This window comes from Delphinus delphis, chromosome 15, assembly GCF_949987515.2.
Source record: "Delphinus delphis chromosome 15, mDelDel1.2, whole genome shotgun sequence".
In the NCBI taxonomy this organism is placed as follows: Eukaryota; Metazoa; Chordata; class Mammalia; order Artiodactyla; family Delphinidae; genus Delphinus; species Delphinus delphis.
In genome coordinates, this window is record NC_082697.1 from 26254164 (window position 1) to 26270213 (window position 16050).

The 16050-nt window shown below is 50.0% G+C and overlaps 1 protein-coding gene across 1 annotated transcript in view; it reads right to left on the reverse strand.

The window, feature by feature from the left end:
• Window positions 1-13110, reverse strand: part of XKR7 (XK related 7) — a 23861-nt gene extending 10751 nt beyond the window's left edge. The window contains exon 1 of the mRNA XM_060032790.1: window positions 12527-13110. Coding sequence (XP_059888773.1) covers window positions 12527-13110 — 584 coding nt within the window. The remainder of the gene's footprint in view (window positions 1-12526) is intronic.
• Between the last annotated feature and the right edge of the window lie 2940 nt (window positions 13111-16050).

The following is a 16050-nucleotide window of genomic DNA, read 5'->3' on the forward strand; positions in this document are numbered from 1 at the left end:
GCGGTACGCGGGCCTCTCACTGTTGTGGCCTCTCCCGTTGTGGAGCACAGGCTCCAGATGCACAGGCTCAGCGGCCATGGCTCACGGGCCCAGCCACTCCGCGGCATGTGGGATCTTCCCGGACCAGGGCAAGAACCCGCGTCCCCTGCATGGGCAGGCGGACTCTCAACCACTGCGTCACCAGGGAAGCCCCACCCAGCATTTTTGAGTACCTACTGTGTGCCAGGAGCTGTGCTAAAATGCTGGTGGACACGATGGTGAGCAAGACAGACCCAGTCCATCTGGCACTGTCTAGCGGGGAACCTGGACATTAATGAAATCGTCCTGTAGACTTGAAACGACAGACATTCTGTGGGCTGCAGACATGTTCCAACAGGCTTCTGTGCTCCAGTGCTGAGGAAGGCAATTCTATGGGAGAAGCGCCCAGCTTGGGAAGGGCGTGGCAGTCAGGGAAGGCTTTCTGAAGGAGGTGGCTACTGAGGCATGATCTGAAGCAGGCACAGGAGTTAACCAGGTGAAGGGAGGGAAGGGAGTTTCCGGTAGAGGAACAACATGGGCACAGATCCTGAGTTAGGCGGGAACAGTAAGTGGTCAGAATGGCTATAGCTCCAGAAAAGGAGGTGAGAAAGCAAGGGATGAGGGGGACCATGGTGAAGCATTTGGTCTTTATCTGAAGAGTGAAGACTGTGTTGGATAGCACTTCTGCATTTTAGAGGGAGTACCCTGGCTGTAAGGAACAGATTGGACGGAGGCAAGGGTGGAGGTTGGGAGACCAGGTGAGAGGTGAGAGGTGAGGAGGGCCCAGACAGAAGGGATGGACCCCAGAGACATTTAGCAGGCATTTGGAGAAGTGACATGCCCAAGATCAGTAGCCAGAAGCATTGGAATTGCATCTCAGCTTAGGAATGGTGGACTCCTTCATTTCACCACAGGCATGGATCAAGCTGAGGACCTAGATGCAGTCTGTGAGTTCCCTGCAAAACATTGGGCCTCCAATTATACAGATTCCTCACCTGAAATGTGGTCAAGGAAGCTCCTGGGGGGAACAGCCTTGAGGCCCCCTCCCCATCTATCCACTCCTCAATGCTGAGCACTCCTGCAAGGATGCAAAATGGGACCTTCCTGGAATTGGCAGCCTAATGAGTCATAAATGTCAGTAAAGGATGCGATTTTACACGTTTGGCTCCCATTTCATATGGTGCTGGGAGCTGGGCTGTCTCCTTCCTCCTCAGCAGCCCCCTCCAGAGTCACAGCACTTTTTTTTTGCTGGGCTAAGGCCAAACATCTCCCTGCCACTAATTTTAGGCTCTGGCTGTAAAGCTGAGACCCTCTCCCAACCCGCCCACTGCAGTCAGCTCCCAGACAGTGTGCCTCTCTTTGCCCAACAGGGAAGCAGGCAGCTCCTCTCCAGCAAAGCATTTGGGACCAGGTTCCTGCCTCTTATGTTCTTCACTGTATGAGTGCAGCCAGATCGCCTTCCCTCTCTGGGCTTCACTTGCCGCATCTGTGAAATGGGTGCAGAGCAGAGACTCAAAGCCAGGACTCCATACTCTAGCCCAAGCCTCTTTGATCCCCCCTTTCCTCTTTTCCTGATTTCCCTGTGTGACATTGGGGTGGCATGAGCCTGTGAGGGAGAAGGAGTTAGATCCTGGTCTCCTGGTGGTATCTGAAGGTACTTGAAGATCGAGGCAGGGAGAAAGCACCACTTCTCTTTGTCTCTGATCTATGAGATCCTAGATGGTAGAGGAGCCGAGCTGATATTATGAGGGACTCTGGGGAATGAAAGAAGGGTGTCTAGAAAGGTAGCTGTCCCTCAGCTCCAGCTGATTGCTGCCATGGGAGAATGTGAGCCCAGTATGGCTGGAATTTCAATTTTTCAAGAAGAGCTGGAGGGCTTCCCTGGTGGCGCAGTGGTTGAGAGTCCGCCTGCCGATGCAGGGGACACAGTTCGTGCCCCGGTCCGGGAAGATCCCACGTGCTGCGGAACGGCTGGGCCCGTGAGCTGTGGCCACTGAGCCTGCGGGTCCGGAGCCTGTGCTCCGCAGCGGGAGAGGCCACAACAGTGAGAGGCCCATGTACCGCAAAAAAAAAAAAGGAAGAAGAGCTGGAAATTAGGATATTTATGCAAAAAACAAAATAAAACCCAAAAACTTCAATTTGGAAATGTTGGCAACTAATTTTAAAAATACCATATGAATTTAAAAGAAATTATTATTCCTTTTTAGGTTTGATAACAGTATTACATACTTCAGTTACATTTTTAAAAAGTCTATCTTTTTAGAGATGTACTGAAATATTTATGGGTGCAATGATATGACATCTGAGACTTGCTTCAAAATAACATGGAAGGGCAAGAAATGGGGTGGGGTCCAGACCTATACTCTCCAACACCTACGTGTCCTACACTAGCCACATATGGTTCTTTAAATTTAAATTAGTTAAAATTACATGAAATTTAAAATTCAGTTGCTCAATTATACATTTCCAATGCTCAATAGTCATGTGTGGCTAGTAGCTACTGTATAGGACAGCGCGTTTCCTATATACATATATATTTCCATCACTGCAGAAAGTTCTTTCGGATGGTGCTGGCCTAAGTAAAACAAGGCTGGCCAGGAGATGATCATTCCTGGAGCAGGATGGTGGTACGCAGAGCAATCATTATCCTGTTCCCTCTGCTTTTTTTTTTTTTTTTTTTTTTTTTGCGGTACGCGGGCCTCTCACTGTTGTGGCCTCTCCCGTTGTGGAGCACAGGCTCCGGACGCGCAGGCTCAGCGGCCATGGCTCACGGACCCAGCCGCTCCGCGGCATGTGGGATCTTCCCGAACCGGGGCACGAACCCGTGTCCCCTGCATCGGCAGGCGGACTCTCAACCACTGCGCCACCAGGGAAGCCCTCCCTCTGCTTTTATATATTTAAAATCTTTCCATAATAAAAAGTTTCATTAAATAGTAGGGGAAAAAATACTGTATGGGACAAACGAACACATCTCAGGCTGGATTTGCCCTTGGGCCACTGATCTGCAACCTGTGGTCCAGCAGGTAAGCATCACACAGCACCCAAGTTAGATCCACGGACTCTTAAAACTGTGAGGGGCTTTAGAGATGACTGGTTTATCCTCCAAACTGAAGGCAGGAGGCTCTGCCACCGCTTCCCTGCCAAAGTCAGTCACTTTTGTCTGCACGCATGTCTGGTGATGTGGAGTTCACACCCTCGGGGCAACCCAGGGAGATCTTTCTTCTTATCGCACAGCTTCTGCCTCCCTTTAACTTTGGGTTGTCACCTATCCTCACACTGTCTCTGGAGTCACAGAATAAGTCTCCTTCCTTGAAGGGGGGATCTGTGGGTGAGGGGTAGTGAGCGTTAGGACCCTTGATGCCCTTCTCCCACCCCCTACTTATTATGAAGCAAGTAGGATGGGCTACTACTTGGGCCAATAATAACTGGTAGTAAATATTTTCTGAGCATATAATATGTGAAGACCCTATTCATTTACATTATCTCAAGACATCTTTACAAGAAACTTAAGGGGTGAATACTATCACCCCATTTCACAATGCGACTAGAGGTCCAGCTGGTGGAGCAACTTGCCCAAGGCCACACAGTGAGGAAGCCATGGCGCCATGGGCTGTACCAGTGCCCCAAGCTCTCAGCTACTCTGCTGTCTTGTCCAAGTCCTGGGAAAACTCATCCAGGATTCCCAAGCCCCCACCTGGACTTTACAGATGGGATAACTGAATCCCAGGCAGAGAAATGTCTTTCTCAAGATTCTGATTTCAGAAACAGACTCACAGACTTAGAGAACAGACTTATGGTTACCAGGGGGCAAGGGTGGGAACAGGGATAGATTGGGAGTTTGGGTTTGACAGGTACACACTGCTATATTTAAAATAGATAACCAACAAGGACCTACTGTATAGCACCGGGAACTCTGCTCAATATTCTGTAATAACCTAAATGGGAAAAGAATTTGAAAAAGAATAGATACATGTATATGTATAACTGAATCACTTTGCTGTACACCTGAAACTAATACAACATTGTTAATCAACTATACTCCAATATAAAATAAAAAATTTAAATAAAGTTACGTCACTAACAGTGGAGGAAAAAAGGTTCTGATTTTAAAGATTCTATTCAGTTCACATGAACGTTTATTGAGCACTTACTGCATACGAGGAACTTCATCTCCTGTCAGACACACGTGCATCCTCCTGGGAACTCAGCCCCGGGGTTGCTTCTACTACATCTTGTACAAATACATATGTATTGCCCTTAGCCTGCATTTGTTCATTGACAGTTTGGAAGGCTGCGGATGAAGGCCTAAGCAGACCTCAGTGCTGTGTCCACACAGCAAGGGGCTCCCACACTGCCTTAGCGCCCCCCCACATCAGCCACAGATGCAAACCCTGCTTCAACAGAATTTGTGTTCTAAGACCCTACTATGGACCTCACCAAAGCTCGCTGGGTACAAGGTCACCAATAGCAACAGAGTGTCAGCTCGGAGCCAGTCATGGTGGGGGACAGAAAGAAGGACGAACAAGGCCTCAACTCCCCAGGCCCTTTTAATCTGGTAGGAAAACCAGCCAGGTGGGCAAGGATCACAACAGAATCTGATCAGGACTGTGGGGCTGAGGAGGAATGAGTAATTGTGCATGGCGGGAAAGTCGGAGAGGAAGAACCCAGAATGTCAACAGTGGGTACTTTATATTCAAATAAAATTTAAAAAATACTTTTCTGACTTTTTCCCTCTTCCCAAAGCAATACATGATTGTTTGTTTTGTAAGAATACACTTAACTAGCAAAAGGTAGTATCTCTTGGTAGTTACACATGTGGGCTTGGGAGCCTGACTGCGTGGCTTCAGACACTGGCTTTGCTACTTATGTATTAGGAGGCTGTTACCTCTCTGTGTGTCAATTTCCACATCTGAAACACGGGCCAATAATGCTAGCTAACACTACTTGAGGACTTATGATGTGTTGAATACTGTGCAAAGCATGTTCCATATATTAATTCAATAAGCCTTCATAATGGCCATTTGTATAGGGGTGTTATCCCGTTTCACAGATGAGGAAACTGAGGCCCAGAGAGGTTAAGTGACTTGCCCAAAGTCACATAGCGCCTAAGTGGCAGAGTCAGAGTTTGGGCTCCACAGTCCTTATTATTATTCATTATTACACTCCCTACCTGACAGGATTGAAGAGGAATGACCTAATCTATGTCTCTATAAATGGTGACTATAATTTTTAGTAGTATCTGACTCTTTGAAAGCAGGTATACATGTTTTTAAAATGTATGCAGGTAAAATGTATTTCTTGGTTAATTAAAAATCAGAGTAAAATCATCAAGTGATACAAGAAATATCTAATTAGTAAGGGAAAATCTCCCCTAACCCCACTTCTGCACCCCCAGAGATAATAAGTGGAGAGGAGTCTCCTTTGCACCTTTCCTGCGCTGCCTGAGGTTTCAACAAGAACATACAGCTCCTTTTTAAACAGACAAAACAACCAAGCAGTTTTCATTTTAGACGAAAATGGCAACAACTAGCCTGACTGAGGAAATGGGAGGTGGGGTCTGAGGGGCAGAGGGTGGCACATGTTGAGTTTGTTCAGGGCAAGCGTCTCAGAAGGGGTGGCATATGAGCTTGGTCTTGAGGGATGTACAGAGTTTCACTGGGAGGAGGATGGGGCGGGGTGTTGCTGAAGGAAGGACTGCAGGCAGCTGCTTAGAGGCATGAAAAAAAGGAGCATGTGACTTATTTGGGGGGGAGTGTAGAGCAGTGAGGAGATGAAAGGGTGGGAGGTTGGGGCTTGACACCAGGCTATAGCATTAAGACTCGCTCAAGGGGCAGAGGGGAGCCAGGGCTGGCCCTCTGGCTACAGAGTGGCAGGGTCAGCTCTGAGCTTTAGAACTACCATTCTGGCCACAGGTGGAGACAGGATATGGGGAGGAGTGGGCTGGGGGGAGACCGGAGGCTGATAGGATTTCCCAGAGGAGGAATTCCGAGGCCCTAACAAAGGCAGAGTGGTGAATGGAGAGGCCAGAGAAGATCCCAACCCATCTTCCTTCCTCTCCCTGGGGACCTTCGCCCCAGCTGCCAGGGGTTCAAAGCCATTTCCTGGCAGCCCTCCCTCCTCCCCCAGGGTTTCTCCTGTGTGGTCTTTATAGATCAAACAGGGGACGCTGGGCCCAACTGCCGCCGCTGTGTCTGTTAGGAGCTGCTCTAATGGCCTGTTGCTGCCAGCTGGGCAGGGAGAGGAGGGCGGCCGGGTGGAGAGCGTCCTAGAGAGGGGTCTCCCAGGAGGTGGGTGGTGAGGCTAGACTGGAACAAGCCTGCAAGGTCAGAGCAGGGAGGGACCTTGTGGATAGTCACCGAGTTCAGGGGGTTGTAAACATGTTTCAGCTGTAGGACTGTCAAAACAAAATCTTAGGCACGTGACCATCATATCAAGAAAGAGAAACTTTGAGATACTCAGGTTGAAATGATGGTAAGAGGTGAAACACAGTTTGAAAACCACTATGGAATCCAACTCCTGACCAGTTTTATGTATTACTTATATACTTGTATTATTACTGTACAACTAGTAATGGCTACTGAGAATTGAGCACTTCCTGTGTTCCAGGCACCGTGCTAAACACCGCACATACCTTCTTTAATTTACTCCAAGCCACGCGCGATACATACTGTCAGTAAGAACGTCCAATGTGCAGATGAGAAAATTAAGGCACAGACACGTTATGCCATTTGCCCCAAATCACAGAAAGTGGCAGACACGGGATAAGGCTGATTCCAGAGTACGAGTTCTTAACCATTAACTGTCTGGCCCCAATGGGGAAATTGACCAATTGAAGGAAAGATACCCTGCCTGCTATGCCTAAAACAGACCCCCGCCCCCTCTGCTACTGCCCTGGTCCAGCCTCCATCTTCTCTCACCTGGATCATCGAGGTGGATCTCTTTGTGGGTCTCCAGGCTTACCCTGGCTTCCCTCCAGTCCATTTTTCATCCAGCAGCCAGGGTGCGCATTGTAGAGCATAAGTCTAGACCCTGTTCCTACTCTGCTCAAATCTTCTTGGGCTCCCCACTTCATGCAGAGTGAAAGCCCCAATCCTCCCCCCCGGCCTTTGGGGCCCTGCGTCATCCACCCCCAGCCACCCTGTCCACCATCGTCTCCTACAATCTCCCCCCAGCTCTCTGCTTTGCCACAGGGGCTTCTCCCTGCTCTGCTCCTTCCCTGTGCCCGGAACGCCCTTCCCAAGACATCCACACAGCTTGCCCGCACCCTGTTCAGCCCTCTGCCCACATGCCCACCCCTCACAGAGGCTGCCCTGACCACCTTATCTTGAAGGGCCACACCCTCCTCCTTTTCACTTTTTCCATAGTTCTTACCACTATCTAACCCATTATATTTTATATTATGTATTATATTTATATTATATTTATATTTTATATTACGTAATATATATTTTAATTTGTTTGTTTATTGGTTTCTCCCACTAGACTTTTTTTTTTTTTGCGGTACGCGGGCCTCTCACTGTTGTGGCCTCTCCCGTGACGGAGCACAGGCTCCGGACGCACAGGCTCAGCGGCCATGGCTCACGGGCCCAGCCGCTCCGCGGCATGTGGGATCTTCCTGGACCGGGGCACGAACCCGTGTCCCCTGCATCGGCAGGCGGACTCCCAACCACTGCGCCACCAGGGAAGCCCCCCACTAGACTCTTGAGCTCCAAGAGGGCCGGGACTCTGCCTTGTTCACCACTGTATTTCCAGCACTTAGCGCAGTGCCTGGTACACAGCAGGTGCTCCATATATTTGTGGAATGAATGACTACAGATTAAATGCACAGCTGCCGTGTCCCTATGGCTTCAGGGTCCTTCAAGGCCCTCTTGCCCTCCTGCCCACTCACAGGCCACCCGCTCAGTGAACAAACCTCCTTCTACAGGGAACAAAGCCCAGGCTGATGGTCCTAACCATTGCCAGGGGTTCTGAGTACTTAATGATGGCCAGCCCTTTGCTAAAACCTTGGTATATTATCTCTTGAAACCTTGACACAAACCACGAGGTGATACCGTATGGTCTCTAGTTTATAAAGGATGAGACTCAGGCACAGAGAGATTATGTGCCCTGTCAGGATCACACATATAAAGTGGTATGGTCAGGATTTGAACTGAGGACATTTGAATCCAGAGTTCATGTTCTTAACCATCACGCAAAGAACAGAGCTTCCCAGAGAGGAGCCCCAGAGACTGACTTTCATACCAGGTAGGTCACTAATTCATTTCTGAACGTCTCTGGAGTGCAGGGCTTGTGAGGAGGCAGAGGGAGCAGTGCTGGGGCCTAGACATAGAGAGTGTGGTAGAGGGAGGGCCTTCAAAGTCCAGTTTGCCTCTTTCCTTCCCCTCCCTCCCATTTTGGGGTCCCCGGATCCTGACAGCCTGGGAGGAATCCCACGGCAGATTAATTCCACTAATTGGCTTAACAAACCATGCTTATCTGGGCAAAGCTGGGGCCCAGTGAGTTTAAGATTAGGGAAAGCAGAATTCATGGCTTACTACTCTCCTGCCCACAGGGTCGGAGTGGACAGGGTTAGGACTTTAATTGGCTTAGCAGTGCTGAGTGGCTTAACAGCTCAGAGGGATGGGGGTGGGAGCTGGGCAGAAGGCATGAAAACACAGGTTGGTGTCCAGCCCCCAGCCAGCGTCATGTCTGACCAGAGGATCTGTGTGTTCTCTCAGGGATCAATCTGTCTCTGTACCGGGCCATCGCTCTGGGATCCTCTAATGCAGCCAGTGTGGTGGTATCAGGGATAGAGCCTGGGCTTGGGAATTAGGCAAAGGTGGGTTGACACCTCACCTCTCCCCCACTTGCTCAGTGGGTGACCTTCGGCAAGTTACTTGACTTTTCCAAGCCTCACTTTCTTGTCTGATAAATGGGTATATCAACTGTCACCAGAGGGAAGGTTTTGGGGCAAAACAAGATCACATGCCTAGAGCACCTCATGTGGGGCCTGCTGGGACATGGAGGGTGCATAGTGTCTGTGAATTCCTTCCCTTGCTCTCCCTCCTCAGAGCCCCATTTTGTGATTAAAATAATAACATGCATCTTGCAGGCTTGTTTGGGAACAGAAGAAGAAAGGACCTAAATCAATTGTAAGGAGCTGGCCAGAGGTTACAAAGAGGATGGGCCCCCATATGTTTCCTGTGGTTGACACTATTTTTAAAAACCTTAATTAGTAGTTGAATACTGGCAGAATTCACCAAAAAAAATCCCAATTTCCCATTTCTCTTGAGAAATCAAGACTTGACAACACCTGGTCCATGATTTCTTGTGGCACCATCAGCTGGAGCTGGGCGGTAGCTTCAGCTTCTCTAGGACACTGCTTGCCCCATACTGTCCCCTTGTCTGACACCCATGTACTGACACAGTCTGTGTTACTAGCTCCTCAAAGTATTCAAGGTTTTGATTCAACATTGTGCAAGCATAAGGAGTTGAAAGATATCTTTATGATTCAAATTAATTTATTCAGATTTGGGGGCGTGGAATCAGCATGTGAGTGAATGGCCAGTCCCTCAGCTTTGATCATGCAGGTCTCACACACACATCTCCTTCCTCATTACCCTGGGGTCCAGCCCTCAGAACATCTGCACCAAGTCCCGCTGGACAGTGAGCCTGTTCTTTGTGGGAACCTCATGTTTGCTTACCACATTGCTTAGTTTCTAGGAATACCAACTCTGGTGGCTTCTCGTCTGGATCTCTCTCCATTTAGCCAGACTCTCAGCCATTTTTGAATCCAAAGCTTTTGGGACAGGGGCCCAGAGGTTTAGCTCTGATATAGACCCAGAGTCAGACTTCCAGAAAAGGGGAGGCTCTTAAGGCCGTCAAATCTATTATTCTCATTTTACATACAGGGAAACTGAGGCCCAGAGGTGGGAAGAGCCTTGCCCAAAGTCACCTAGCCAGCTAGTTACAAACCTGGGTGAAGTCTCCTGATCCCGCCCTACCCCCAATCCAGCACTTTCCTGACAATATACACAGTCTCCCCATCCTTATCCACATAGTTCAACTCCCTCCCCCTCCTTTCCCATTCTTATCTCAGTCCAGCAGAAGCCCTGACTTTCTATCATCCTGGAATCTTGGTATCTCAGACTCATAATTCTTTGAGCTTGGAGGACACTTTAGTGGCAGAATTGCAGGGGAGATAAATTGAACTTGGGCTTTGAAGGCAGAGAGTCTTGAGTCCCAGTGCTTTTACTCCCTAGCCATGTGACCTTGGGCAAGGATGTCCCTTTTCTGAGCCTCCATTCCCTCATCTGTTAAGCAGGAATGATAATACAACCACATTGCAGGATTATTAGGAGGGATACAGGAGATGAAGCAGGTAAAAAGGCAATCAGTAGTCTGGCACAAAGTGAAGGCTTAATGAAACAATTGTTACAGAACTGTAAATTAGGGCTCTCATGCCCCTAAGGCCTAAGTGAAAGAGTCCAGATGTGATCCAAGAGAATGGAACCGGACAAACTGAAGCGCATATACCCTGCCTAAATTGTTCCAGGCCTGATATTGCTAGATGCATTTTTTTTTCAAGAGGAGCTAGGATTTTGGATTTTTGAAATACTATGCAAGCCAGACAAAACACTTCTGTAGGCCAAGTTCAATCTAAGAGCCATTAATTTGTCATCCCTGCAAAATCATCTCATCCCAAGCCCCTCATTTTACGAATAGGGTAGAGTAGAAATCGCTAGCCCTTTTATCTAAGAAACCATGGAGTTCAATGGACCCTCAGCCATCTGCAGCCACTCCCCTGAGACCCCCACCTCCACCCCATGGTCATTTTTTGCTCTGTTTGAGGGAAATTCAGTTTATGTTCAAGAAAGAAGTATGCATTTCTTGTAAGTAGATTCTGAAAATGGGAGAAGGGGGTTTTGAGGTAGCCAGTGAGTCAAGGGGCAGCTGGCCCATTTTAGGCTGAAGGGAAAGGGGGATGAAGCTTTGGTTACCAAGAATAGGAAGTTACCATTTCAGAATCTAAAAATATCTTTCACCATCTGTCCACTCGGGCACAGAATGATAAATGCAGATTAGTTCCTGGATGTAGACATGAATATTTTTTGTGTCAAGCTAATAATAATAACACCACCTTGTGTGGATAGAGCTCCTCCCACCTTTTCCCCCAGGGTAAGCTAAATGGAATATATACATCATCTAGGCAAGGCACATATGGGGAAAGCAAGTCAGAGAGAGATTTGGCAACACAACAAGGGTGACACAGCAAATGAGCAGCTGGGACAAACCCTGGGAGTCCTCTTTCCAACCCTCAGCTCAGAACTGCATCTTCTGAGTTAAGCAGAATGTGTTAACAAGTAGCAGAATAAATATAACAACAGCAATAATCACCCTTTACTCCACAGTGACTTTGACTTTTTCCATGTTTTCCCCACAGGTGTGATAATCATGATAATCTATTGCATTCCTAAAATATGTTACAGTCTGCAGGGCCTTTACAAAGACCCTCTCTCACCTGACCATTCCAAGAGGTAAGAAAATGTAATGTAGATCAATGAGATGAGAAGAGTAGGGAATCGCCCTCTCTTCACAGGTGAGGAAACTGAGGCTTGGAGGGAGGAGAGGTTTGTGTAAGATCAAATAGCAGACAAGTTCATTCTGTCAGTGCACAGTAGAGCCTAAGCTACTAGAGCAATACAGACTCAAGGGGAACCCTAGGTTCAGAATTCCCCGTCTCCAGTTAACTCAGCTCAGCAGCCACCCTCAGTCCTGGCAGAGGAAGAAGCCTAGAATTGGGCGGCTTGTACAAAGCTTCAGTTTTGTCTTACTGTCCTGAGATGAAAGGACAGATAGTGGCTATCTAATCTCAGATTCAAGATCCCATATCCCCATGGCTCTGTTTCGGGGGGCGGGGGGGGCGCTGCAGAGACACTGGGGAAGTCCTAGGAGGCAGAGGAGCTAGACACCTTCTCAGCTAGGTCCACCACAACCTTTCCTAAAAGTCCAAAAAGTTTGGCGGGATATTCATTTAGCTGCCTCGAATTCTGTTTCTCCTGGGAGGTTGGGAATGGACTGCAATTCCGAACTGAGAATCTTTGAGAGCAGAGAGGGACTTCTGAGATCTTTCCTAAGCCCAGGCTCAGGCTCAGCACTCAGGCAGAGAGGAGTGGGACAGGGCTGGATGGAGCCCTGGGGCCCTGTTCCAACCTTCACATTCTTCTCCATCGGCCCTGGGCCCTCCTCATTCACACACCCCTGAGGATCTCTTTCTCTTTCTTCTTGCCCCATTCCCTCTTCCCTCAATAGCCAGATCCTAGAGGATGGTACAGAGGTTGATCAGAGTTAGAGGGCAGAGGTCAGGGAGGAGCTGGCAGAGGAGGAATCAGAGCTGCAATAGGGTGGGGCGGGGCGGGGGTCAGGACAGGAGCGGGCGTGGAGGATCAGAGAAAGGCTGGGGCGGCAGGCAGCCCCTTACCACCTCCCACTCCTCCAACTCAGTTCTCTCCACCTGAGCTTCTCCTACCTCCAGACCTGGCCGAGCTGCAGGAGGTGGACGAGGGTCTGCAGTAGCCAGACGCAGAGGCGGCGGCAGCGGCGGCGGTAGGCGCTGGCCGAGGAGGGCTCAGGTCGGGGGCCCAGATCGGGGCTGCCTTCTTTGGTACGGAAGGTGACGGCGCTGTCCTTGGTGCTGATGACCGGTCCGCCGGTGCCGCTGTCCTTGGTGCTGATTGCGGGTCCCGGGGCCCCAGCGGTCTCCGTGTAGTCGTAGACGAACCAGCGGAAGCTGAGCAGTTGTACGACAAGCGAGGGCAGGATCACAAACAGCAACGTGAGGCCGAAGTAGGTGCGGTGACCCTGCAGGTAGTAGGAGGCCGCCAGCCACAGGTCCGTGGCGCCGTCGGAGAAGAACACGAGCAGCGCGCACAGCACCCAGCAGCAGTCCCGCAGCTCGTAGCGCGGCCCCGGGCCTCCCGCCCCGGTTACCCCGGGGTCCCCGGCTGCCGCCGCCGCCTCCCCGCGCCCACCCGCACCGCCCCGAGCTCCTCCGGCCGCCCCCTCCGGCCCCGGGCCGGCCGCGGCCACCGCTCCATCCGACTTCGCGGCCATGTTGGCGGAGCAGGAGGCGGGGAGCGACTTCCGGGCGGCGGAGGGGGGTGGGGCGCGGAGTGGGAAGGACCCTGTGCGGGCGGCTCCCGCCTCCTCCTCTTCCTCCTCTTCTTCTTTCTCCTCCCCTACACTTCAATTATTCATTCCCCTCGGCGCCGCCCCCGCCCCCGCCCCCGCCCTTCCCCCACCCCGCCTGGGCTGTGACCGGATGCGGGCAGCCCTCCAGGGAATGGAGAGGGGGAGGGGAGGGGAGAGCATCCCAGGTCACCCTCCTCTTCCTTCCTCAGAGGCGTGGGGCTCCAGCCACATGCTTTCTGCCTCCAAGCCCCCCACCTCACTCCACTTCCTTCTTTCCTCTTTTCTTCACCATCCCTGTCTCCATCCTCTCTTCCATTTCTCTCCTCTGTTTACCTTCAGTGGTCTGGGTCTGAGGAGAGTAGGGGACCAGGGACTTGAAAGTAAGGGGCTTCTTAGGCAGGCACCCCAGTAGACCATCACTCCATGCTAACACCCCACTTCCTAGTTTCCAAAGTGTTCACATATTGTTCCATCCCTTTCTTTCATCTTGGGAGGTCTCTTTTCTTATTGTCTTTTTCTCATTTAGGCTGAGTAAACTGCAGCTCTGAGAGTTGCTGTCTCTTCCCACTCTCCCCTTCCCCTCCCTCAGGGAGGGGCCTTCATCTGGCCACAGCCCTAGTCGAACAGAGGCTGGGAAGGGGTCAACATCAGAGGGAAAGGGATGAGAGGAAACACCAAGTGGAGGAAAGAGCAAGTGTAAAGGCCTGGAGGCCTGAGACTAGAGGGCATGTTTTCAAGGAAGTCTGGATCACAGATCCAAGGAGGTGGAAAGCTAGGAAAGTTGGGGCTGGAGAGTTCCAAGGGATGCGATCCTAAAGAGCCAGAAGCAATGGGGAAACACTCAGAATTTGATCAGGGAAGTAATGTGATCAAATCAGGATTTGGAAAAAAGACCCTGCAGCCAGAGGAGAGAAGTGCTTACAGGGAAGCAGTGTGGAGATGGAGAGACCAGAGAGAGAGAGAGTGCTAACAGTAATCCATGAGAGGGGTAGGGTCCCTCATATGCCCTGGATATCCCTAGTTCACCACCCACTTCACCCTGCTTTGCTCAGATTGGATGCACCAGGGCACTTATGATACAAGCACTCATGTAGCAGTTTCTCTTTGCTCAGAATCATTCTAAGCACTGTACATTTACTAACTCTTTATCCTTACAATATGTGAGGTAGTTTATGTTTCCCTCCCATTTTACAGATGAAGAAACTGAGTCTCGGAGAAGTTTATTTATGTGTTTGGAATCACAAAGTGCTAGAGTCAAATTCAAACCCATCACCTGGTTCCAGAATAAGCTTTTCTACCTTCCAAAGGGAGGATGGGAATTAGGTGAGAAAGGGAGGAGAGCAGAGGGGAGGAAGGGAGGTTTGAGGACCACCCTGCTTCAGAGTGGCAAGGAAGGGAAGATGAAGGGAGACAGCTGCCCTGGATCAGGAAGGAGCAGCCATGTCCAGGGACTGTTTTGGTCCCAGCAATGCTCAGGAGTTGGAGTGCCAGCTGTTGTCCAAGGCTGAAAATGGAGGACGAAGAGTTAGGGATTAAGGGAGTTTTCCAAGCTGGATACAAAGCTGACAGTCTTTATCCGCAGGCATGTGTAGACTGGTGGGAGTTTTTGTGGGTTGGGCAGGAGGGGAGTCCGAATCCCAATGTGATTAAGCAGGAGAAGTGTCTCTTCCTTTCTTTCTCCTCTACAACTCCAGGCAAGGAGACTCATGTAGTGCATGGAGCCCTGAGCAGAGGGAAGATCTGACCTCAGATCCCCTTATGGCCCTGGGCCAGTTCTGCATGTGTATGGATAGGGCCTGACAGAGTTAGGTTCTCACCTCCCGGGCCCCACCCAATGGAGGCAGTCCCTCTACCTCCCATGCCTCTCCACATCCCAGGATCAGCCTGTTCAAACAGGCAGTAGAAGTCACACTTTTATGTACGAGACTCTAGAGCCAGGAAACCTGGGTTCAAAACCTACTCATTCCTTCCTGGCTCTATGACCTTAGGCAAGTCACTCAATTTCTCTTAGCTTCAGAAAAGAAAGTAAAATGGTGGGCTTGGGGGATAACCAGTGCCTTCCTCCTAGGGCTGTGGTGAAAATTAATGCTAATCATTAGCTGGGGTGATGCCTCCCTCAGGAAGCCCTCTTGGATCTCCTACCCAGCCGTGCCCTGCTCCCTATCCCTCAGAGAAACCTCCCTGACCCTCCCCTATTATGAGCTTCCATGACACTTTAGTCTTTTCCTTCTTGACATCAATACACTGGCAATTTATCTTTTATGTTTGCCTGTTTGGAATTGTCTGGGAGCTCCATGAGATTCGGGACAATTCATCCATTTTCTTCACTGACAAATCGCCGAGTGCCCAGTGCTGTGCCTGGCACTCAATAGATAGTCTATAAAAATCACTGAATGAATGAATGAATGAATGAATGAACAAGTGATCAGCCCTATGAAATAGGTTCTGCTATTCTCCTCATTTTATAAACAAAGTAACTTATTCGGAAAAGGGCAGCGACTTGCGTAACTATGAAGCCCTTCTGTGTGTCAGGAGCTGTGCTAAGAAATTTACTGATATTACCACATGTTATCCTCAAACTAGCCTTTTTTTTGGGGGGGGTGAGGAAACTGGGACTCAGGGAGGTGCTGTCATTTACCCGAGACCATTAGTTAGGAAGTAGCAGAGTTGGCATTCGAGAACTCTAGTTCAGGCAACTGGAGGAGTGACACTGAGGAAGGAACTGATGGGGTGCCTGAGTGGGTCAGGTGGGAGGGACCCACTTGTCACTGGTGCTGTAGAGGGGACTCTGCCCTGAGCAAGTTTGGACCAGTGTGTTCTGAGATCAGAGATCAGGGATTCAGACTAAGACCAAAGAGGAAG